We start from the raw sequence: 25,153 nt of genomic DNA, 5'->3' as shown, positions 1-25,153 counted from the left end.
AACCAGTGACAAGGTAATCTGGATAATGTTATCGTAGACCCTTTACAAAAGCAGCAGGTCTTTGTTATATTCTTTACAAAGAACCAACATTAATCCACCATGAGCTCAGCACTTGGCAACATTAAGCAAAGTAAAAGTGGTATGACTTCCTTTTAGGAGGCAGAAACCTCGAAGCAGAAACAAGCTCATGTTGAACAATTATCTGCAACTGTTGGGTTTCATATAGGGAGATACAGAAAGAAAGAGATAGAGACAAACAGATGAATACGATCTATTAGTAGTATTATTAGCAGTAACAGCAAAGTATGACAGACCATTTATTCTAATTAACATTAGCAACTAACGGAAAATAAATGTGGAGGACTGATTATTTTAATTTATTTAAATAATATAATTTGAAGTTGAACTTCATTCTTAGATTCACATTACCATTCAGAATAATGATATTAGACTATGACTGATATTAATAGTCTTAGCAGTTTGAATGAGGCAGGACCACAGCAGCTGGTAGTCCACACCAAGGATCCAAAAGAACCTGAGAAAAGGGGATCTAATCGACTCCCAGGAAGATATATAGTCACTTTAATGGAACCTAAATATTTGAGTTGGTGACATGCAGTATAATAATATGAGTGAAATTTTATAAATATATTTTAAAGTTAATTCAACTCAATTCTCTATAGACGTGAAAGTGGAACAAATTATTTTTACAAAGCATCACTAAAAGGAATAATACATATTATGTCACGTCTTTAAGCCCACTATAAAAAAAACTTGGTTTGAAATATAACATTTTTTCCTCACATAAGATTTAGACCCAGAACACATAAAGAAAGAACACTGGAACCTGTCTTGAATTTCTGAACTAACATTATGTTTGATTTCCTTGGTGCTTCAGTTGTGAATCCTTTGGATGTGTTTTTTGGATGTCTCATGATATCTGATAAGAACTAATGCATCCAGGTAACAAGCCCAGAGAACCACAGACTAAAGCAAAAACCCAGATGAAACTCTTTCTCAGCAGTGTTACACGACAGTGTGCATTGTTGTACTGTTTCATAATCCCCACACAGCTGAATGCTTCAGTGTGATAAAGCTCAGCTGGATTGAGCATAAAGCAGAAGGAAATCCATCTATTACACCCCGCAGGCTTGTCTTGTAGTGTCTGACCCCATAATCTGCTTTTTCAACTCTTTCAGGCCAGAATATGATCGCTGACTCTTTAAAACGGATTTATCTGCACTAAGAGCATTTTGGTGTGTGTGTGTGTGTGTGTGTGTGTGTGTGTGTGTGTGTGAGAGAGAGAGAGAGAGAGAGAGAGAGTATTACATTAATGTGTTCATCCTCAGCAGCTTCCATTAGTTTGTCACTCAGTGTGATGCATCAGGTCATGCTTGTTGTGAAATAACCTCTTGAAACCATCTGGAGAGTTGAACTCAGTGTGTATGTGTTCTCCAGACACAGACCCATTACGCACAGCGGCATGTGCACACACTAGCTTTGGATAAAGAGGATTTTCAGTGCTGTGTTAGGGATGTGGGATAACAGAACGTGTTTTTATATTTAATCTCATTTCCTGTAAGGTCATCACATCTGTCTGACCTGCAGACTTACTATTGGTTTCAAGGATTTGGTACTCGCAGTGTTTCCAGTTAGTTGTGACAAGAAAGCAAATAAGAACAACCCAAACATGTTGGCTTTGTTTCATTCAATCAGAGGTCCATTGTAGGTTAAAGATTAAGTGTTCAGTGAGACCAATAGTAAATGATGTCATAAACCACACATTCAGACATTTTCATATGCAAAGGTGTAATCTATAATATGGATCCAGAGTAACATTTTAATCATTTTAACTGCAAACACAAATGATTTCTGCTTTTTATGCAAGTATAAAAGTGTTTTTTACTCTTTTATTATACAATGTCTTCATCATAAGAGAAAGAGAGCTTTGAGTTGGATTCTTTGAGTAGGGCTCTCTCTGGTGTTCATCTTGAGAACTACATGGATTCACATTCATTTGTTTAGCATCATATGCAGGATGATTTGTTTTTTCTTTGGATGAAACACAAAATAAAAGTTCTAATTCTCTCAGCAATGCGTTTCTCACAGGTTTGCATATTTACTGAACAGACAGTTTAAAGGTAAAAGAATACCTAAATTCAGTTGACCAAATGATGCATTTAGGGTGAACTTGGTGGATTAAAATGGATTAGAAATTTTTATTTTACGAGAAAAAATAACTTTCAAACATGATGAGCATTGTGCATATTACACAAATCCTCACTATAAAGGAACTTTTAAAGACAAATGACACGCCAAGATGTCCCTCCTAACATCAAAGGCCACTCATCAATAAGCATCTTTTGTTCAGTTTGACTTAAATCATCACATGCAACTCAAATAAGATATTTAACTTATAGATATAACTCCCAAATGTCAAAGATAACACATTTAACACCATTTATTACGAACAAACTATTGAAGTCTGATGCAACATGATAGCACAAGCTCTTGAATGCAACATCATGAGCATGTCAGTGCATGCGTCTTATCACTTGCTGTATTTCATCATTAGTTTTAATCTGTAATGTTAGTAGTTATCGCTAATTATGATAATTATGCTAATTATAATATTATTTCTTTACACATGGCTATTATTATTATTTTAGATGCTTTATATTTGTCTGTGTGTGTTTCCATCTCTCTCTCTCTGTCTCCCTGCTTTTGTGATAAAATCTGAATTAAATCATTTGACTTGACTTAATACTGACAGAATCTTGTGAAGGTTGAAACTGTTTTATTATAACAAAGAGGTATATAACTTTATTATTGACTTAGTAGAGAAAACAGAATTGCATTTTCAAGGTTCAATGACAGAATAATCTTGTTTTTCTGTCTTTGCTGTGACAACTTGAATTACAATTTTTACACAAAACCACACACACACACACACACACACACACACACACACACACACACACACACACACACACACACACACACACACACACTTACTTTGCACCGTTGTAATGAACAGTTCTGTTGTTAACATGTGCCTAGAGATCATAATAACCTGTTTTAAAAGAATCATAAGAAAACCCTTTTCTCAGCAAAATCACATTCGAATGATACAGATGACTTTATAGTCACTATGGACTAATGAGTAAAAACAAAACCATGAACACAGTTTGGAACTGACCATTTATTTAATCTGAATAGCATATACATACAAAATCTCTACAAAGCTAGAAAATATCTAACATACTTTAGCAATAAGGGGGGAAAAGTTACCAAATAAAGATCAGACCCTGTGCAGTACCAATAGACACAATTGACTAGCTTTTGGATATTCCTAAATGTAGTCTTCTTCGCAAAATAGGATCAATATTAGAATATCAAAGATAGACACAACATCTGTAATAAACGCTATTGTCACCTTTATACAAAGCACCTTATCAAAAACCCTCAGTGTACGCATAGGCGCGCTGCATATGCACTGGTGCAGAAAGAGTCAAGGCCATTTTGGATATGATTACAAACATAGTATCTGTGCCACATGTGGTTCAGTAAAGAAGATACATATCCAGGTTTCCACACACGAGAAGACATTAACAACACAGACAACAATGATTCTGAAACCTGTCAGTTTTAACCTTGTCCTTGATGAAACAGTACACACTGCTCTTTGTGGGAACTAAAGAGAACACATTCACTAGTTGGTGAAAATAATTTAAAAAACCTTACAGTTGAATCCTTGTTAATTTGAACAGTTATGATGTTCTCATACAGGGCTTTGTCCTATACCAACTCATATCATAAGAGGTGTCCATATCAAGTCAAACAAAGTCATATTAAATAAAGGTAAAGTGGTAAATGGGGTTTATAATCTATGTGTTGAGCCTGGCATAGAAGTGCATCCATTGAGATATTTCTGTCTTAAATACTTGTAGTCTTTGGTCAGCAGGTTGTGGATGATGTCCTGACAGAGGGTCATTATTGCAGAATCCGCCCCTGTAAGGCTGTGATAAGTTATCATGTAGAGGTCACATGACGTGTTTATTACACTCTAGAGAAAGTCGAGTGGCTTGACTGCAAACAACAATCTACCCTAGTGTGAGACAAAGATCTGAAAAAAGTTTGAGCAGGGTGTAAACGGGGGTTTCTTGACAAAATGATTTGTGTTTAAAAATGCTGTTTAAAGACCAAATATTACTGAAGGTGACACATCACAGGCATTAAGACCAGAATGGTTGCCCTTAGCTAAATGTGGTATTTTTGTGTGGACACCTCGTAGTATTGCAGACGGGCAAACAGAAAACAACACTGTGTTTACCAGGTAAACTGTAGGTCTACTCTTTACTGTAATAATAAATCATTATTGGTGTTTGTGTTGGCCTTCGTTTGTGCACAGAGTTTGATAGGACTCTTCACCTCTCCCACCAACTATGTAAAGTGAGGTTCTGTTCAGGATGTCACTGTGATAAGTAAATAAGTTATCTGATAAATACACGCTGGATGAGACAAGGTGTTCCTGTACAGCTTTTGAATAGTGAGAAATGACTGTTCACACTTCAGCTCTGAATTGGATAAGAAGATCATTACCACATCATGTTTGTAGTGGATTATCTTAGCTTTGTACAAAGAATGGTGATAGAGGGATTCAGCTAGCCTCCTACATGTTCAAAAAGGAAAACGTACATTAGATTTCTTTTTCCAAACCAAACCAGGAGGATACTTTTTTATTTAGTGTTTAGATGGGGGGTAATTACTCGTTAATTTGTAGACTGAAACTTCTTGGACTAACAGTGCACATATTAAAATGTTTATCAGAGAGAAAGATATGTTTATTAACTGCCTGTTTTTCTGCTCTTTGTGATGAACTAAGCTAAGCCCGATGTAATGCTCCAGCCTCTTACTGTTTGAAAAAGACACAAGACACTCTTCTGATCTGAACGAGATGATGTCCTATAAATGAAACTATTTATTTTAGGATTGTAAGTAGAACAATGTCAACAGAACTTCATCCTACTTTATGAACCTGCTTTCAACCATGTTATGTTAAATTGATTTGACTGCAGGATTGGGAGATGAGCAAATTAAGATATGGACTTCTCAGGGAGAAACAGATCAAAGAAGCATTTTATCACCAGCCAAGAGTGCAAGCAGTTCACTATGAATTTATCATACATACGTAAACACATATAGATTCTGCCAACGGACAAGAGTGTGTCTCAATAACAACCTGTGTGAAATAAAACTATTCTACATTCTCTTGGATGATTCAGTGCTGGTTGTCTTCAAGTAATAAGTAACAGGCATAACATAAGGAATGTCCTTCTCAGACACACTGTAGAGAACAAGAGTAGGCCTGTATGATGTATACCAGCTTCATCACATAACATGTCTGAGTTCTGCTGCTATTCCCAACCAAAGGCACTTCATGCTTTTGAGCATGGCACAGGCATACCACCATTAGATTAACTGCTAGAACACAATTGACATTTTTTTGGTTTTGATTCATAAATTACTTAAATTCTGACATTATATAATCTTAATGGAAGGTGCCAGTTCAGGACTGATTAAAGGGAACTGTTTCTTCATCAATTACATTTTTTTTTTAAACTTATAAACAACAACTGAATCAGCGGTCCTTACACAGAAAACTCCTCAAATGAAGATTTTAGGCTTGAATAAGTTTGATATTATGGATATGTTAAAGCTCAAATTAGCTGGTGTAAGAATATTGTAGTGACATCTTCTTTGTAAAGAGTGACTGCTCAGAAAAACGACTGGGTTTTATGGTTTCTAATGTTTCGTCCCTTTGTTGTTGTTTTCAAAGAGTCTCAGTGCCTCGCATCGCTCAGCCCTTGAGACATCTTTATTTTATTATTATAATCCTCATCATTTTCAAGAATTCCAAACCGGTTATGTGTTTATAATGCTCTGCAGCTTTTTAAAATATATTTCACATTTGTGATTACCTCTAAACATGGTGGTTTTGGCTGTTAGTGTGTCCCTAATAATACTCAGACTGTCTCACATGACATGAATCATGGATGTAAAAGAGTTTTATTTTTGCAGATTAATGCCATTTCAATCGCCCTAACATATAAATGTTTGCTCTCTAACCTCTGAATTGGAGCTGCATTAAATCACTATGAATGTGAGAACAACATTCATTTTGCTACTGACTTGTATTAAAAGCATTGAACTTACTTTAAAATTGTTAATTATGAAGCAATCACAGGAAGCAGAATGTGTTTATCCCTGGCTAGCTTTTTTCAATAATCACAAAGTGAGACTGAACTCTAAAGGACTATAAGTTTAACAGGATCATTTATTCATAAAATCTTGATAAAGTTTCACTTTTTGCACATAAAGTTACCTGAATTGTTGAATTTCAATTATACTATCCTATAACATACATTTTTGATAGTGTTCCTGGAATTAAAATATAGTCTATATGCTTATATCAATAAACAATTTTGCAAAGTAGCCATCCTTTTTTTAAGAAAACATACAAAAAGGTAAAATTGTTCTCTCTTTTCTTTGGACAAACCCCTTTTTGTGCAGGTATGCAGCTCACACTATTTTGCAGATGCTATCTGTAAAAAAAACACCTGTTAACTGTACTTTATGTTAGTGCAGTGTATTTCTTTTTTTTGGTTATATAAGATACACAGGGTCTGATCTTCAGTGTCCATCAGTATCTGAGCAGATAACACACTTTTGTTGAGGGGGAAAACTGGAGATGTCTTTTTTCCTCCAAGGTTCAATCTCCGAAACACATGACAGAAATACCAGTGTGATGTCCCACCTCAGAACATCAAAATACTAAATTTAAGCGTTGAGAAGAGGAGGAGAAACCAGGAGGAGTCATGACATCTCCTGCTGGAGTCAGGATGCTGAGAAAACCAACCAGCTTCATTCTAATCGGTTTCAATGGCTGCACTGCCACAGGGCTTTTGTTGTTGTTGTTGTTTTTTACACATAATGTGCATCCTAAATTCAGATACAGTAGTTCATATTGATGAGTTAAATGACTTGTATTTGAGAGGATTCTGCAGGCTACTGTATCATATGTGATACATGACCCTTTCACTGCTGTAATGTATTGTACTGTAAGCAGCAGTTTTCTTCTTCACAAAGTTGAGTTATTTAAGTCGAGCTTTTTGTTGAAAGACACTATTGTAGAATGCAGTTTTCAAACATTTACCTCCAATGTTACAATAAATCATTAAGCAAAGGCCATACGTGTGTTTGAGCGTGTATGAGTAAGTGTGTTATTCTTTGACGAGTCGATAGATGTGGTGCTGTGCTCCATGCTCACTATTGGACACCTCGAACACACACGCCATACAAAGCAAGGTCTCCTGAGTGTCTCTGTTGCTCACAACCTAGATAGAGACACAAATAAAGTGGGGTTAAATATGTATTCACACGTACAGTAATGTCACAAATAGCACACACTGAGTGACGTCCTCACCAACAGAATAGTGAAGTTCTCTAACACGCTGTTCATCATGTATTTCTCAGGCAGGTGTTTGAGCTTGTGGATGAAGTTGATCATGTATTCACACATCGGAGAGCGGCTGATTCTGTAGACGAAGCGTCCGTTTTCAAACCTTGCATACTCCGTCTGAGAGAGGGCGAGAAAACAGTTAGCATGATACCATATATAAAATGTAAGAACTGACTTACAGATTCTTGGATATTTTAAAATAATGATGAAAATGATCAATGACTTCATATTTTATGTGGAACAAATTTGTGTATTTTGAATCCTATTTTGATGCTGGAACATGCCTTGACAGAATACTATGTCAGTATTTGCTTTGTAAATCTTACAAAGGGATTACCATTCACTGACATTGGTTTAATATGTGTAGTGGCTATTTGTCCAAAAAACTAATTAAGTTACAATTATAAACAAACCACATAAACTCAACAAACAGCCATTGATGCACCTAACCACGCAATAAGTTCAATATCTAGTCAGGAATATCATGTTTCTTCATTTCATTTAGACATACAAACTTTTCCAACTACATCCCATTCACCTGTCTCACTGACATGTTGTAAAAAACCTGTGTCCCTTCCTGGTGCATCACCCATCAGTGATACACCTGGTACATTTAAAGGGTTCCTAATCAACCCATGTGCACTGCCCCCTGCTGTTCACAAACAACAAAAACAAATGCAAAACAACAAATAACCAGAAAATGGCTGCTACAATATGAGCTAGCTAGACCTGTGCATCCCAGATCCAATTATTAAAAGTTCCCTGTGAGCTTTTGTTCACTGATATGATTAATAGGTTTTCTAATTGGGTAAATGATTCCTTTGTATCTCATGCTCTAACATGCAGCTGTGCACATTTACACCCACCAATGCTGTCTGAAAAGAACCAATTCACCATGTACACGTTTCTGTTCTGCAACGTTCAGGATGTATGGGTGCAAACATTGTAAACATGTTTTATTGAGTAACTGCTTTGTTCTTCTAAGTATTACTTTCTCACTCTTAAGCCTGCTTAACACAAGCTGTTCTCCCTTAATCTTGTTCAGCTGTGAAAACGTGGCCAACTTTGATTGGTGTGTTTACAAAAGTGTCTGACCAATTCCTTTCATTCTATCTCTTTTAGATGACAAGACGAACAGAAGCACACTGTCATCCAGAAAACCTTCAATGACACAGTTTTTACATGTTGTGTAGAGCTTGATTTCAAAGAACATCACACATTTGTCCATTGGAGCTTTCACACATACACAAAACTTCCTGACAATTTTTCCTGCCAGTCCCCTGGTTGATTTTCAATGTGAGGCCTGAGTGGCCTGATGTGAGAATGCAGCAGAATTTATTTCTGAAAATTGTGTGGGGGAGGGGGAGGGTGATATTTATATCCTACAACCGGTGTTCAACCACAGACTGTAGGCACCGGACCAGTTCCATATTTGTGCATGTAATGAAACTACTTTATTATTATGTTTTCTGTTTGCCACTCTTTTGATGATTTTGTGATTGTTTCTAACTAGAACTGATAATAAGGCAAATTCTCATTAACTTTTCATATAAATGAAAAATGTTGACAAAACAGCTCATGAAAGATGTTTTAAATAAAACCACACTGAGTGCAACAAAACAAGTTAAATGATTCTCACCTCCACCTTCTCCACCACCTGCTTGCCAAAGGAGCAGACCTTGGTGGAGCAAGTGATGGTCATATTCTCTGAGCTCTCATATTGGCTGGTGACACCGTAGAAGGCTGCTGGGTCGTCCTGCAGGTTGTGATTCAGGTCCGCCTGAGAAAATGAGAGAGATAACATTACTACCTGAGGGTATCTTAACAGCCAGGAGACAGAACAACATAACATTGTAAACAATAAGCCAAGATGACAGATTTACAGGAGAAATACATTTCTCCATATGCTCATTTCACAGTTGTGGTATCATTACATTTCTAGAAATAAAAATGGTGTTTGATTGCAGTCAGTTATTAGTAGCCTTTTTCAGATTGTAATTCTGCAACAATGCCGTTACAAAGCTATGCTGTCATTATGTCTTTGTACTTTCATATTGTTTCTGAAACAGTATGTTATTAGTGACCCAGTCTGTGATCTCATATTGCCTTGTTCCACACACTTCAGAAATGCACAAACATATAGCGCTGTTCTCCCCCATGGTTCTGTTACCGCCTCCGATTGTGGCAAAGAGGTGGGATCACTTCTTCCCCCATTTATGTCTCAGTGACATTCATTTTGATAGTGAGACAGCACAGGAGGCTTAAATATCCCGCCTTAAACTGGCAGCTATTATTTGTGTAGGGTTTCAATCATTTCCACCTCAACAAAATGCAATTCACCTTCATTGTACTGGTGATGACTGAGGAGGCATCAGTTTAGCTGTTATTTGGGTGAAACTGGAACATGTATCCAAACCTTTGGTAACAGACTTATTTATATACATAGGCTTATGTTTAAGTTTAGCAAATAAATACAAATATTGGAATATAATGTTACTGTTTAAAATCCTCTAGAGGTAAAAACAAAACAAAAAATGTTCTGTTTGTGTTCCTGAATTTGTATCATAAGAGCAGTGAGAACATGCTGCACCTGGATGAAGGGTTTGTACTATTTGTAATGAGTTCTCTAAGGAGCTGGTGTATCTTAGGGCTGAGACTGAGCACTCGGATACACACAAACCCACGCAGACGCTGAGAATCTCTCATACGCACGAACACAATGCTAAGTCAACAACTGGTACATTCACACACATCAAACTGATACTGTTTGTTACAGCAGTAGGTTCAAATAAACATGCTCCTCTAACATTTCAATAACACATGCACTCTTGGTTTGTGTTCTTATTCCTCTTTGTTGTATATTGAACAGGCTTCACAGGCCAACAGGCTTGTGTACTTCCTTCCACTGTAGATAAACCTCACAGCTACATTCAGTTCCTCCTGTCCACTGCTCTGATTATCAACTGTTTGTTAAGCCTGCCCCTAAACAGTGATGGTCCAATCTTTGCTTAGCAACAGTAAGCTAGCATCACAGTCTTATCAAGTTTTAGATTTCTCCCTAAACTGCAGGTGAATAAATACTGCCATCTTTGTTGGTAGTAGGTGAGGTCTTGTTTTCTATGTTTCCCAAAGCCAACGACTAAGAGGAAAGTGCAGCTGTAACTATGTAGTGTAAACTATTAAGTGTGTGTGTCCGCTGTAATGGATTCTGCAACTGTCATCCTTACGGTGTAATGCTCAACCATACCGGTAGGAGAAACTCAGCCTAGGGTTATCTTCAAAACAGAAATCATTCATCATGTTCTGGGGTAACAGGTTACATAAAAATATCACAATAAGAAATAAGTTGAACTAACTTGTGTGAACAGGATTACAGTCCCCATTACAAATTGGATAATCATGATGAGATAAGACCCAGATTGATATGAGACTCTATCAGACTGTGCTTTTAGTTTGATTTAGTTTGTCTTAATCTTTTTTGGAGCTGGTGAAAAGAGAAAGCGCATTTCTCTGTTTGGAAAATCTGTATTTTTTTCATTCATTCTAGGTGTTAAGGTTTTTGAAATGGCTTTTCCTCTACACATACTGCAGCCCTCAAACACGCACGCACACAGGTGAAGACAGAGCAACTTGTGAGTCAGGAGGTGAGCAGGTGTTCAAACAAAGCGAGGGTGCTTTCATCAAACCACCACCTCCATATCCCAGGTGGACACACACACACACACACACACACACACACACACACACACACACACACACACACACACACACACACACACACACACACACACACACACACACACACACACACACACACACACACACACACACACAGTATGAAAGGCAGGATCATGAACAACAAACTCATGAAAATAGGAAGTTGTTAATTGTTTTACATTCTCACCCAGAACTTGATCAGGTAGAAGGCGTTTTGCGGTCCCTTGGCAAACAGCTCCTTGAGGCCGCCCTTCTTCTCCGGGAACTTGTCGTAGATCTGTCTGATGTCCACACACTCCAACAGGGGGTCGCTGTAGCTCGGACTGCTCTGGCCGATGTGCACAAACATGTGCTTGTTGTACTGAGGCAAGGCAAACAAGTTAGTCATGGATGAGATACCAGAGAGTTTGCAGTGACATTAATGTTTCCAAATGTATGAAACTAAAGGTGATGTGTGTGGTTTTCAACAAATAGTGGGACAATGAGGCAAGGTTTACCTTTAATTGCTTTGTATCTTATGCCCTTATATCTCACAAAGCTGTGCACATTTACACCATAAAATAGGCTGTATGAAACACAGAAAGTCTCTAATGCCATATGAGGGCAGTTTCCATATTGGAAATGCTGACTCTACCTACTTATCGATCTAGTAACAGGTGTCCATGTTGGGGTTTAAAAGGAGAGTAGAGAAGTGTTATATAGGATATAAGGGTACAGTGGAGGGAGGAGCTTGATGAGTCATATCTTTCTGGTCAGGCACAAAGACAGCAGCCCCAAACTCCCAGCCAAGTGACAACCAGGTCAGTTAAGGTAGTGTACAAAAAAAATTATCAGAATAATAAGTTATTCTTCATTAATCCCATGAGGGGAAATTCAGTTTCACACTCTGTCTAATGAACATGAACACACACATAGCCTGAAATACACAAACAGGATCCTATGGACATGTGCTAATGGAGAGGTCTCAGAGTGAGGAGGCTGCCCACAGGTGCCTTGCTCAAGAGCACCTTGGCAGTGTTCAGGAGGTGGACTGGCACCTCTCCAGCTACCAGACTTGGTTCATGCTGGAACTTGAACTGGTGACCTTCTGATTCCCAACCCAAGTCCCTACAGACTGAGCTACTGCTGCCCCATACTTGGGATGTGGTATGTGGTAGATACTCGGTCCGTGTAGTATTAAGGGGTTAGTTGGTGGGTGGGAGAGAGTGGGCGTCTGTAGTTGCCATTGTGTGTATCAAACTGTATTAACACGTCTTTAATTCAATGGTCTAATCGATTATTAGCAACGACCTTATTACAGTTATGCTAAATTGTGCAGGTAAGGTGACGTCCTCCGTCCAAAGAGTCTGTCTTTAGAAGTCTCCACAGAGAACAGTTCGAGGTTTCAAACTGTCCAAACAGAATATTAACAAGATGAATGCCAGCTGTCTGTGAGCCCGAGGAAGAAAAATGAGAGTGAGTGCATTGCATGTCAGGATGACAGATCGACTGAGCAGACAGAGAGATAGAGCTCTACAAAGGTTATTCTTACCAGGATACACAGAAAGGTCTTTAAAGCTGCTGTCTGCTTTGGGGTTATCTGTCATCTTTGTTTATTGGACAATAGGTGGTGCTTATAGTAGACTGGGGCTCTGCCTTTGTGTGTGTGTGTGTGTGTGTGAGTGTGTGTGTGTGTGTGTGTGTGTGTGTGTGTGTGTGTGTGTGTGTGTGTGTGTGTGTGTGTTGTACTCACTGCATCCTGGTCCCTCTGGGTCTCCAGGAAAGACGAAAACTCCACCAGTCGTAGCTTTGTGGTGCCGATGGAGCGACCATGCCACGCTGGCTCTCTGTGCGTCTGGGCAGCAGTGGGAGGCTCATAGCCTTTACAACGCACACAAACACAGGATGTTCAGAATCACAATCACAATCACAATCAGGGTTTATTGCCATGTACATTTACACATACAAGGAATTTGACTTGGTGTATTGGTGCTAAACAATTAACAAGGAAATAAAGCAGAACTAACAACAACTTCAATAATACAGTATAAGAAGATATTACAATATAGAAAATAGAGTTTAAAAATATAAAATATAAAAAATTTACAAAAGGTGCAATGTAGGAGCTGTGCAGTGGACTATGAGAAAACATCACTTCACAACTGCCGTCATGTCATCATTGTATTTAACAGGGTGAGTAATTTTGATGATGCAGACACAGGGGAAACGTAAAGCCCATACACTCCCCTCTCCTCTACTGGAGCTGACAGCATGCCATCGCTCGCCTTGGGTACAAATAATCAGCATCCAAGGGCCTTGATGCATTGTTCAGAATGTATTTTCTTAATATACAAGGTATAATATATACAGCATGTTAGGGGCCTCTTACTGTCTTAAATTCCTGAAAGGAATGTTTTGTTCACATATTCTTCTTTAGTATGCCATTTGGAAAGAATATATACTTTTTTAATAATGATTCCCTCAAAAAAGCCAAAGTGAAACTGAAATTATTAAGACAAACACTCCTATAGCTCTCTGGTACATACAGTAGGAAATATAACTTGGCCTTTAAAATTGGTATGAAGTGGTGTCCCTTTTTTAAACTCATAATCATAAGAGATTTGAGCAGGCTGTTCCTTAATGTGTTTGGGAGGACCCTTGCACACTTCACTTTGTAATTCCACAAAAGTGGAAGTCAAAAAATAATGTTGAAAAGCTTCTGCTCAGAAAGTTAAACTATGTTGCATTGCCTAACAAAAGAAGTAGTGCTTCTTCTCATTTAAATGTTTCCTATTTTATGTTATTTCAACACCACTTGCACTTTCTGAATATGATTGTCAGCATCCGACATTACAGAATGGTCTACTTCGTGTTGTGTTTTGAGAAATGTTGAATTTTTCCAAAAACTCTGGATCAGAGGAGGGAAATCTTTAGTTTAATGGCAAGTTGAAGAACTCACAGCAACAGGTAGTCTTGTTACATGAGCACTCAGTGAACTCCCCTGTGAGTCCAAACAAACACATCATAACAAAAAGAGTCATACAGTAATCTACAAAGTGCTGATAGAGAGATAGAACTAAGCAAAGGCTGACAGAGCTTATACCTATGTGGCTTCAATACCTGTAGATCTGCACTGATTCAGAGTTCAGAGGTGTGATGTCAACCAATCACTTATAATGTGAATGAAGTAGGGAGATGGTGCTGCAGTGTTCATTCATGATTTTAAAAATCAACTGTGTTAACTTCTTCAGGCCCCTTGGTATATACCTAATATACATATTGATAATATGTAACATGTTTGTGTTTTTATAGGCTTTGTTAGTGAGTATCCTCAGGTATGGGATGTCAGCGTGGCATGATAAACTCTCCGTAGAGTTCATATCCAAGCTTGATCATTTGTGCAGACTGCAGTGAGGGTTATGTAAAGGATATAGACACCACTCCCTCCAGTCAATATATGAGCAGTCTGTTCTCAGGCTATTGTCTGATCCGTCTCACATCTTCCACTCTGAGTATGTATGGCCGATCATACAGAGTCCTCCAATGCAAACTGAAGTTTTTAAAAACCTATTTGTGCCCATCAAAACTTTGAACTATGTTTCTTAGTGCATGGTGTTCTTATATCTTTTAAAATGTTTTTTTCTTATTTATGTTGTATTTTTTTTAAGTTTGTTTGATTCTATTTGTAGGGGTAGCTAAATATGCACAGCACATGAATCAAAGTCCAATATTCCTGAGGAGACAGTAAAGTACATCGTATTGTACCATACCGTATCGACTCGTATCGTAGCGTCTCATCTCGAAACCTAACCTAATGTGACCCTTCATATCGCACCGTTCTTAAAATTGCACTGTGGTTGTGTCGTGTGGTATTTATTCTATTGTATTTTGTGTCTTGCCTTGTCTTTTGTATCATATCATAAGGAACCGTATGTGATGAAATGAATGTGTAACTATACATTACTCTGGGTCTCCACACACTGCATCAATAATGAGAAGCAAATGACAGCACCATCATTTATCAAACATGGAAAAATGTTTGAGCTGCTGTTACTGATAAAAAGGTACAAAAGCGATTGGATTGTGATACTTTGAAAACAAACAACACTAATTCTTATAAAAAATGTTTAATTCATTTAAAAATTGGTGAAATACTCTAAGAATAATGACAAAGTCATTCATCCCAAGTGGTATAACAAAGGTCAGACAATGAATTTTTTTTACCTTTTCACAGACCAACCTTTGGGCACAGAAGAGACCCAGGGGCCTGGACAGAGTGATAAACTACCCTGTAGAGAGCCAGTGGCCTAATGGCAGGAGAGAGAACCACCTATTTACTTTACAGAAAGGAGATAATTGCACCATGTGTCGAGCTCACCTGAGATTGTGGTGGTCCCTGCTGTCTGCACAGAGTAGGCTTGCTGAGAGAACGGCTTGATACTGAGAGGAACAGAGACACACACACAGACAGACAGGACAGCATTGAAAGGTTGAAAGAAGAAGAGACACAGTAGGGCTCGTCACATTGTACCCGTGTTATACAGAAAGAATCCTGTTCCATGTCTTGTATGTAGAGCTGAAGGAGCATTGAGGTCAAGAGTGTCACCGAGTTCAGTGAAAGCTATACAAGCCTGATTAACTTCCATTATCATTATCATCACATGGTCACATAACAGCACCTGGCAGTCAACTTGTAACACATGATCCCCACCGTCCATGAGAACAGAAAATATTGATGCATGTACAGACAAAAGCATTAGGGTATAACAGCTGAAGTTAACGAATCAGTGGCTTTAGGATGATTATTGTGACAGTTTTTTTCTTCATTACAAACTTGGGACGGATGTAGAATGTTTTTCTCCTCACTCAAAGTAGAGACTGTGATGAATTTCCATTCTCCAAGTCCTTTTGTGACAGGACTTTCTCAGGATAACAACATGTATTATATTCTCAACAGTGCCTAGTGATAGTGAGTCCTGCTCACTAACAAACATTTACATTCTCTTGTTATTTAAAAGTAGCACCCTCCTTCTCTTTCTCTCTGAGTAGAGATTGGATTTCTGTGATAAAAACATACAATTAAGCACTTTTTCCCAATGTGACCCATCTTTTCTTTTACTAGCCTACATAGTACTTTTCTTTACCCTATTGTGTTGTGTTTTTTATAATAATTCCTTGCTTTTTCTTGACCCAGCTTCCAGCACTTCCTCATTTTTCTAACTTCAGGATTTAGTACTAAAGTACAGGAATATGACATTGCAAAAAAACTGTTCTTTTACATAATTAGTATATAGTTAAAGGCTTTATGCGATTTTTTTGATCCAGTAGATGTCACCCTTGAGCACCAGCATGAAACCAACACAACTCACGGTGCATTGTTGTGTTAGCATGCTAATGCTAGCGATCTTTATTATGCTTGTATCTTCACACTGCATGTAAATTTACCTGAAATGAGCGTGATCTAGAAACACAGTTAAGCAGTGAGTACAGTATGTTATTCTTCTTTTCTCTAGTCCCTCAATTAAACAACTTTTATACACGAGGGGAGGAGTCAGCCGGCCGTCCCGCCGATGTAAACAAAGTGAAGATAGGACTCTGAAAACATCACAGACAGTGGGACTCGGGTGTTACACCCATTGTAGACAGTCATGACTCACAGAGTTATTTTCAGAGGATATACTTGATTTATATTATATTTAAGTGTGAAAAATCACATAAAGCCTTTAACTGACATTACTTTTATTAAACAATAAAGAAAAATAACTCCTATATCAAAGGACAGATCCAGTTGAAAGCTACAGATTTAGTTAGACAGTGTGTGTAAGGTGAGTGAGACTTACTCTTCTGTGGTGGAGCTGGACTGTCCTCCTGGTATCATCCCCTGCCACAACTGTAGGAAAACACACACATTCACACAATTAGACAATCAGCTTTAATATTAAAGTTATCTCAAGACACTTTACAAAAGCACTATTTGTTATATTATTTACAAAGACCCAACATTATTCCACCATAAGCAAAGCACTATGCAACATTTAGAAAAGTTACAGTGGCAAGAAACAAGTGAACCTCGAACAGAACTCATGTTAAACATCTGTTGAAACTGTGGTGGGCTTGGAGGGTGGGATAGAGGGAGCTGCAGAAAGACAGGTACCTGGACTGAGGCATGTGTGTGTGTGTGTGTGTGTGTGTGTGTGTGTGTGTGTGTGTGTGTGTGTGTGTGTGTGTGTGTGTGTGTGTGTGTGTGTGTGTGTGTGTGTGGAGGTGCAGAATACAAAAGAAAGTATCACCTGTGCGTTGCTGGGAAAGCTAGCCCGTACTATTCCAGGAAGGAGCTTGCTGTGTATGGCTGTTGCTGAGACGATCTGAGCTGAGGACATGGATGAGATGCTCTGCAGTGCCTTCTCCTTCGCATTGTGGTCCTGGAGGACGACATATAATCACATTAACAACCTCATCATTGTCACAATAAACACATTTTACAATCTAGTTCTGAAAAATCCCAACATGCAAACATCAGGACTTTACATTCAGTCATTAGAATTAGGAAAATTACATACATTTGAATGACTGAAAAAAAGTATTTTACAGCTGTTAAAATATCACCACCATGTCTGGTTAAGGATTATCAATACTCCCTGGGGGGGTTAAGCCTCAGTAAGTAACTTTATATACAGTATATATATATATATATAAAATGTGAGTAAATAGAAATATCCAACACTTCTTCATGTGCAAATAACCTGTTCTTCAGGAGTTGAGGATACACCTTTCTCTTTGAAACACAAAGTGCTTAGTAAAAATTCTGTGATCAAGGCAAGTTAAGAATACTATAGCAGAGAGCAGCTGATTGAATTGGAATTAGAGGCACCACAATAGCTGGAGATCACTTCACTTAAGTTCATTGTCAGTGAGAAAAATCTCTCATCATAGGGGAGGTAATAACATTAAAGGAGGAACTGAGATGGAAATCTTGCTGGGTTCTCATAAATACCAGGAATCATATGGGTTTAATATGATTCCTGGTATCCCTGGTATCCCTGGTAACCCCCCCCCCCCCCCCCCCACCAAACCCCTTTGGTTTTTAGATGTAATGGTAAATCCAATAGTTGGGACATCACCTTCTTGCGACAAAAGAGACTGAACAGCACTCAGGTGGGCTTTGAGAAATCCATAAATAACCATTTATATATTTTTAAATAATAGATTAATTACGTTAACAAAAAGATCAGGCTGTTGGTTCTACTAATCGCAAACAAACTCTAATACGAGGCAAATGGCCATAAAGTTAAGTCTGTCTCATACATCATCAGCCTGTGGCACTAAACCCAATTTATTGCCACTAAAGATTGTGAACATTTTTAATATTATAAAAATCTGAGCACTGGTGCTTTAAAAATGTTATTGAAATAGTGGAAAAAGTGCACAATTAGAGTCTATTTTCAACAGAAAACCATTTATAATTGGCAACAAGTGCAACTCACTGGTGTGTTACAAAGTGATATTTCTATGATATACGTTTCAAATAAGGTGTTTCCTTTCATTTAAATACAAATTAGTCCAAGAACACTCCTTTATGACATAATCCTTTAAACCTGTGGCCTGAATAATTAAGGTTGTTAGTTTATAATATGTCATATAACACATTAATATCTAGGAATGAAAACAAGCCTTTTTTCTCTGATCAAACATACTCACCCTTTTTTTCTGCTTTAATAAAATGTTGCTACTTGCTCTTTTTACAACAGGTTTTTTATCTATTTTCAAAAAAGCATACACACTAACTGCAACCTGGATAAAGCTGCAGTATTCTGTGTGCATTATAAATTGTAAACAGTATTGATCAAAAAAACACTTGTAATCAATTTTAATCAGCTATCTGCCACTTATCTATGACAGCAGATATCTATTCATCATCGCTTTGTTTCAAATTGTATCCGACTGTCCACTCAGAAAACAAGCCCTCCTTTGTTGCTTTACATGAAGTTAATTACCACCAACAGTGAGTGGAAGACAGAAAGAGGGAGGGAAGAGGAGGAGACACAGAAGAAAAGAGATTAAAACAGAGAAAAGGGGGTTGAAAGGAGAGTGTAAGCAGGGTGGGAAGAGGAGAGGAACAAATGAATTAATGTATGGATATAAGAGAATGACAGGAAGAAGAGGAGGGAGTGGGGGTTGAAAACCTAGCTCAGACTAATTAGACACCTAGGATACTGAAGACACTGTGACAAGCATCCATCCAGCCACAGGGAAAATATAACAAGATTTGGTAGAGGCAGTAAAATGATTCTCATTGCTCTCAGTACAGGATCATTTTCTCAACCATTAAGGTGAAAATCTGTCATTTAAACTGTCTTTATTTATTTTTTTAGACTTTATAGCGCTATATCTTGCTGTAATTTGACTTGTAATGTGATAAATACTGTTATATATTTTTGTTATATATATATATTTCAGATAGGGTTTTCTGCTTCGATCATTTCTGTTCTGTAGGTGGCGCTTTTTCTGCCTGTTTATCCAAAACATGCAGTAGCCCTCTTTATACTGCCTTTCCGCAAAAGTGTCCTAACTGAACTCAGCCGTCATTAAGTCTATGTATTCTTATTGATTCTGCAACATTGAATATCGGTATCGGACTCCCCCTCCCCCTTACCTTTATTTTGGATTGAAACTCCCTGGATTTTCTTCTGGCTAAAACTTGTATATGACTGGATACCTGGAGGAGAGGAGAGGAAAGGAGAGGAAAGGAGAGGAGAGGAGAGGAGAGGAGAGGAGAGGAGGAGGGGAGGAGAGGAGAGGAGGAGAGGAGAGGGGGGTTGGATTGTAGAAAAGAGAGGAGGAAGGACCAAACAGTGAGTTGCCATGGTTATGAAAGGACGATTGCCACACTGGAAGGATACACACACACAAACACACACGACACCCCTGACAACAGTGAATAAACCAATCTATGCACATCTTTTGCAAGAGCAAAATGACACCTGGGAAGGCCAGGAACTAAGTCCCTAAGATTACACTTCATGCCGAGATTGCCACTTCATGTTGTGTCAAAATATTTAAAATAAATGTGTGTCGCAAGGTTAACATGAAAGCTGCTATTGAAAAGAACGTCTGCCTTTTGAAAATTTCTAAATTGCTTTGCGTCAGAAACATGTGACCACAAAGCCAAAATCTTTGAGATATAGGACAAAGAATGCATTAAAATCAAAACATCCCCTACAGTTGGTAAGCTGTTGGGCTCCAATAGAAGCCTAACAATAAACAGTCTGAAAAGAGTCTTTTAGTAAAATCAGAGCCAGTAAAAGTGGAACTGACTGAAAAGATGTGTTTTTTTTAAGATGGCTTCTAGTGGCGCAAATAAGTAGCCCTGTTTGGTTGTAATAATAAAACAATAAATGCAGCAGGTGGACCACTCTTCCATTGTTTATTTTTTCAGAAGCCCAAGATGTTTTAGTTCAGAAGCTACCAGCTTCACAGCTTTAAATTCAAATGTGGCAGTAGCAGTACTGACAGGTGTGGTGATATAAAGCTACAAAACTTAAAGTGACTGAACTAAGCTATAGTGACACAGCAGCTTGGAGGACATTACTCCCTTTTCATAAATCAGCTTGTGAAAGAAATGCTAATTTTCTGCCAGTTTTTAAAGCTTCGGTAGTCACAAATTAAAATGGTGCAAGCCTGTTGCACTTCAGTTTAAGTGCTAGCTGCCACCACAGAAAACCAACACATAACATTAGCATACTTATAGTGTCGTCTACAATGCACCGGATCCCAGTAAGCACTGTTTGCAATAAGTATCACCTGATGAGATACTACTTTGAGAAAGATAGAATCAGTAACAACGGTTACTGTATCACTTTTTAAATATTTGAAAATAAAAACACAACACAAATACTGTGCAGATATGCAACAATCATGCAATATTACAAGATATATGCAAGATATTTCTAAAAACATGACATCCATTAAAATATAGTGATCTTGTTTTAATCAGTTAGTCTTTGTTTAAACTTAACCGCAGTTCACAGATCAACTTTCTTTCCAATTATTTGCATTACAGCAGTTTGCACAATTGTTCTTATTACATCTTTATTATTTGCATTATTTACATATATACTGTATCAACAGTTGAATTTAAAGTACACTGTCATTACCTGTTTCCTCGTCCGTGTTTTGCCTGTTCGGAGCTTAATGTATCTGGCTATCAGCTCATTTCGACCTAAGAAAAGGAAAAGACAAAGAACATAGAAGTAAATGTGTGTTTTCTTTACACACTCACACACACACACACACACACACACACACACACTTACACATGCAGACATAAAGGTTCAGTTTGAACTATCCCTCTTTCTCAAAGACAATTACAAGGAGAAATCATGTGACACTAACAAACAACATAGTGCCTGATTCACCGCTGTTGACCCAGCGACCCTGTGACGTGCAGTTTCACACAGTTGCGCTGTAATCACCGTTACCCCTGTTGAGCCCTCCACACACAGACACACACACAGAAAATCACACACGCCATGGCAGAATGGCTGAATACACATGACCCAACAATACAGGCATTCATGCAGACCGGCCGTCCCCTGATTAAAGGAACCAGCAGGCCAGCTGTACCCATGCTTATGTGTGTGCACAAATGCGCGTGCATATACACACAAAACATACACACACACACACACACACACACACACACACACACACACACACACACTCTTGCAATGCTGAATAATTCAACCCATTCAATGGAGAGCACAGCAGACTCAGCATGACCTGGCCAGTATAGATTAGTGAGGAAAAGGGAGACAGAACAAGAGAAAAGAAGCAAAAAAATCACAGTGTTACACGAGAAAAACCTGTGACAGACCGAGGTGTCTTTGACTGTATGTGTCCAACTCAATAACTGATGGTTACAGGGGCTTCAACAACATCACCACTGAGTTGTTAAAAATCCAAGGACAGCAGTTCATTTTAAATGTTTTATTAGATCATGTAATTTCAGTGTCGTTTTATTCGCTAACAAGCATGTTTAGTGTTCTGCGGCTTAGTTTTGGTTTGGTTTGTCTCTTGGCCTGTTTTCTTTTCCAACCATGTGGAAAACCAAAGTCAGGCCAGCTGGCCAACTCATGGTCAAGATCAGCACAAAGCCAAACCTCTACACACTACCCAAATGGCTCGCAACAATAGCCCTAACTAACAAGCAGATGGTGTGTGTGCATGTGTATTTGTGTATGTGTTTTTGTGTGTGTGTGTGTGTGTGTGTGTGTGTGTGTGTGTGTGTGTGTGTGTGTGTATCTGTGTGTGTGTGTGCGCTCTGACCCGTCCCACTCTCACTGAGATAGGGAGCTTAGACTGATAAAATCTACAGCTCCACATGCAGGTGTTTTCCTTCTAGCAGTCAAAAGCTGCGACTGACGACAGCACACACGCAAGCACACACACACACTAACATGTATATGCATGCATAAGTGCCAGCACACACACACACACACACACACACACACACACACACACACACACACACACCCTAGCAGAGTGAGTCCTGGCTGTGGAGGCTGACATCTGACTCCAGAGGGGCCAGCTGGTCTTTCTAGGAGGCTTAACGGTGAATTATCATCCTTCACTAACCCTGCGGCACACATCCCTCACTCTGGCCCTCCCTCTTTCTCAAAAACTCTGCAGCACACATACAAAAAAAAAACAGACTTCCTCCCACCCCCCACCCCTCCCGCTCTGTCTTTCCATCCATCCTCTGTTCTGGCTGTTCCCCTTCTCCCCTCCTCTGGCCCTCTCATAGTGAATGGGCTTCCCTTCTGCTCCCTCCCTCTTCCTATCTCTCTCTCTCTCTACTTGCCCAGTGAAAGACTTCAAGGCCAAAGTCAGATGGTCATTAACTGTGACGAACAGAACCCCCCCCCCCACACACACCCCCACACACACACACACACACACACACACACACAATTTCCAGGCTATGGTCATTTTTTGTGTAAGCAAGATATTTAGGGAAATGGTGCAATCTAAAAACCTCAGAATGACCAAAAGGAGCCATTGTAAATACATAAGACATCAAAAGCTCAACTTATTTGTTCTCAATGATTTAAAAAAAAAAATCAGATTGGGTATCCAATATATTAAAATCTGCAGTGTCCTCTGTGGAAACTACTCATTTCCAATCCTTTAAAAAAACATTACTCCAGTGGTCAGCAGAGAGATTAAGGCTTTCAGCTCCTTACAGAATACCTTCAAACCTCTTTCACCATGAGTTTAAAGCCGTGCTGACTGCTCTCACTAACAAGGCTGTGATGGAGGGCCATGTATTGTTGTGTACCACTGGAATACTTCAGGCCAAACTAGGAGTGTGGGCTCATTGCAACACTCACAGGAGAGTTTAGATTTTCTTAAGTGGTAGTGTGGAGGTCTTAGCTCATGTATTAAATCTTCATCTGGTATAGCTATCTTACACAACCAACCAATCAGAAGCTTTCCTCTGAACACTAACTAAACCCTGCACTATTCTGCTGACATCACATCACCTGCAAAGTACAACAGGTGGTGACATCATCTGTCACAGAACATCGGACAACAGCAGTGTGCGACTTTTAATTCCTTTTAAGGCAGTTCAAATGGGACTTAACACCAACATGTCACTTGCCAAACAAGGGAGTAGAAACCGCCAGTAAAAACCGAACAAGGAGGTTTTTGAGCTACAAATCTCTTAACGCTACTCAATAGGTGTTCCACACTGACGTGAAAGTGAGTAAAATATATCTCCTTTAACAATGTTATGCTTCCCCCTGCATCACAAATAAACAATTAATGCAGATTTAACAAAAAAAAACTCTCAAGATTTCAAAGTTCGATATGGTAATCTTGGATCAAGTATTAATACTGTAAGGTGAGGGTCCAATGTGTGGTGGATGGATCACTCTAAGAGAAACAGAAGGATGGAGACGGATAACTTTACTGTCATCCACATTGTTCCGCTACACAACAAACAACACTTCCTTGTTACTCATCACATGTCCCGTCATTAGCCAATCACAGGTCAGGATGATTAAACTCAAGGCAAACATTATGACAAACACAGAAGTAGATTCAATATAATGTGGTCACAGTTACTAGGTGCTACTGCAAACATTAAAACATGTAAATATATCAATATTAACTTTGTAAACTCAAATGTGTAAATAGTTCACGTATAAATGTTAACTTATTTTTAACTTAAACTTAAATACATGAATTAACTCAGATATATGAATTTACTTCACCTTTAAATCTTACAAAACCAACACTGAAATCCAATGGACAAACAGCTACAACCTGCCCGCCTACAGTCACATCAGTCACGCCCCTGTTCAAAATTGACCCCACACAGTTTGTGTACCAATAACAACATGAGCTACTCAGACTAAAAACAGTTTTGTACCAGATTATAGAAATGTCAATTTCTGCAGTGAAAATGGACATTTTAACATGTGTGTTTTAATGGGACTTTCAATCAGCCTCAAGTGGACACACGAGGAACAGCAGATTTTTTCCACTTCCGCATTGGCTTAATTTTCTAGACATATGAGGCTGCTGCTGCTTTATAATTAAACATTACATCTGCAACAGTTTAATATTGGTGTGGTTTCACATAAGCTTTGAAGATGCACTAGAGACACAGCGCGTTAACCCACAGCGGGAGCTTCACATACACAAACTCAGAGATGCACAAACATGCACAACACTGTTCTGTGCTGCTGGCTCTGACATCAAACAATACCACCATCTTCCACCCAGTTGGTCTACCTCTGACAGCGGATAAGGGGACAGAACGACTCCACCCCACCATTCAGCCTCCATGCGTTTACACATTAGAGAAGAGGCATAAATATCCTGTCTTTTTTCCCCTCTTTCTTCTTTCTTGTCTGAACTTTTCTACTA

General features: G+C 38.6%; 1 protein-coding gene across 1 annotated transcript in view; it reads right to left on the bottom strand.

Annotated features, from left to right (window-relative positions):
- Positions 1–3,182: 3,182 nt before the first annotated feature.
- The window catches only part of tead1a (TEA domain family member 1a), a 41,229-nt gene continuing 19,258 nt past the window's right edge, over positions 3,183–25,153 (bottom strand). The window contains exons 3-12 of the mRNA XM_020645516.3: positions 21,373–21,437; positions 19,872–19,934; positions 17,509–17,640; positions 17,059–17,108; positions 15,597–15,658; positions 12,972–13,099; positions 11,427–11,600; positions 9,162–9,302; positions 7,487–7,639; positions 3,183–7,397 (exon numbers count right to left, since the gene is read on the bottom strand). Coding sequence (XP_020501172.1) covers positions 7,284–7,397; positions 7,487–7,639; positions 9,162–9,302; positions 11,427–11,600; positions 12,972–13,099; positions 15,597–15,658; positions 17,059–17,108; positions 17,509–17,640; positions 19,872–19,934; positions 21,373–21,437 — 1,082 coding nt within the window. The 3' untranslated portion in view covers positions 3,183–7,283. The remainder of the gene's footprint in view (positions 7,398–7,486; positions 7,640–9,161; positions 9,303–11,426; positions 11,601–12,971; positions 13,100–15,596; positions 15,659–17,058; positions 17,109–17,508; positions 17,641–19,871; positions 19,935–21,372; positions 21,438–25,153) is intronic.

The sequence above is a fragment of the Labrus bergylta genome, chromosome 7 (assembly GCF_963930695.1).
Source record: "Labrus bergylta chromosome 7, fLabBer1.1, whole genome shotgun sequence".
Taxonomy (NCBI): Eukaryota; Metazoa; Chordata; class Actinopteri; order Labriformes; family Labridae; genus Labrus; species Labrus bergylta.
Note: the sequence above shows the minus strand (reverse complement) of the source record. Positions and strands in the feature narration are given on the sequence as shown.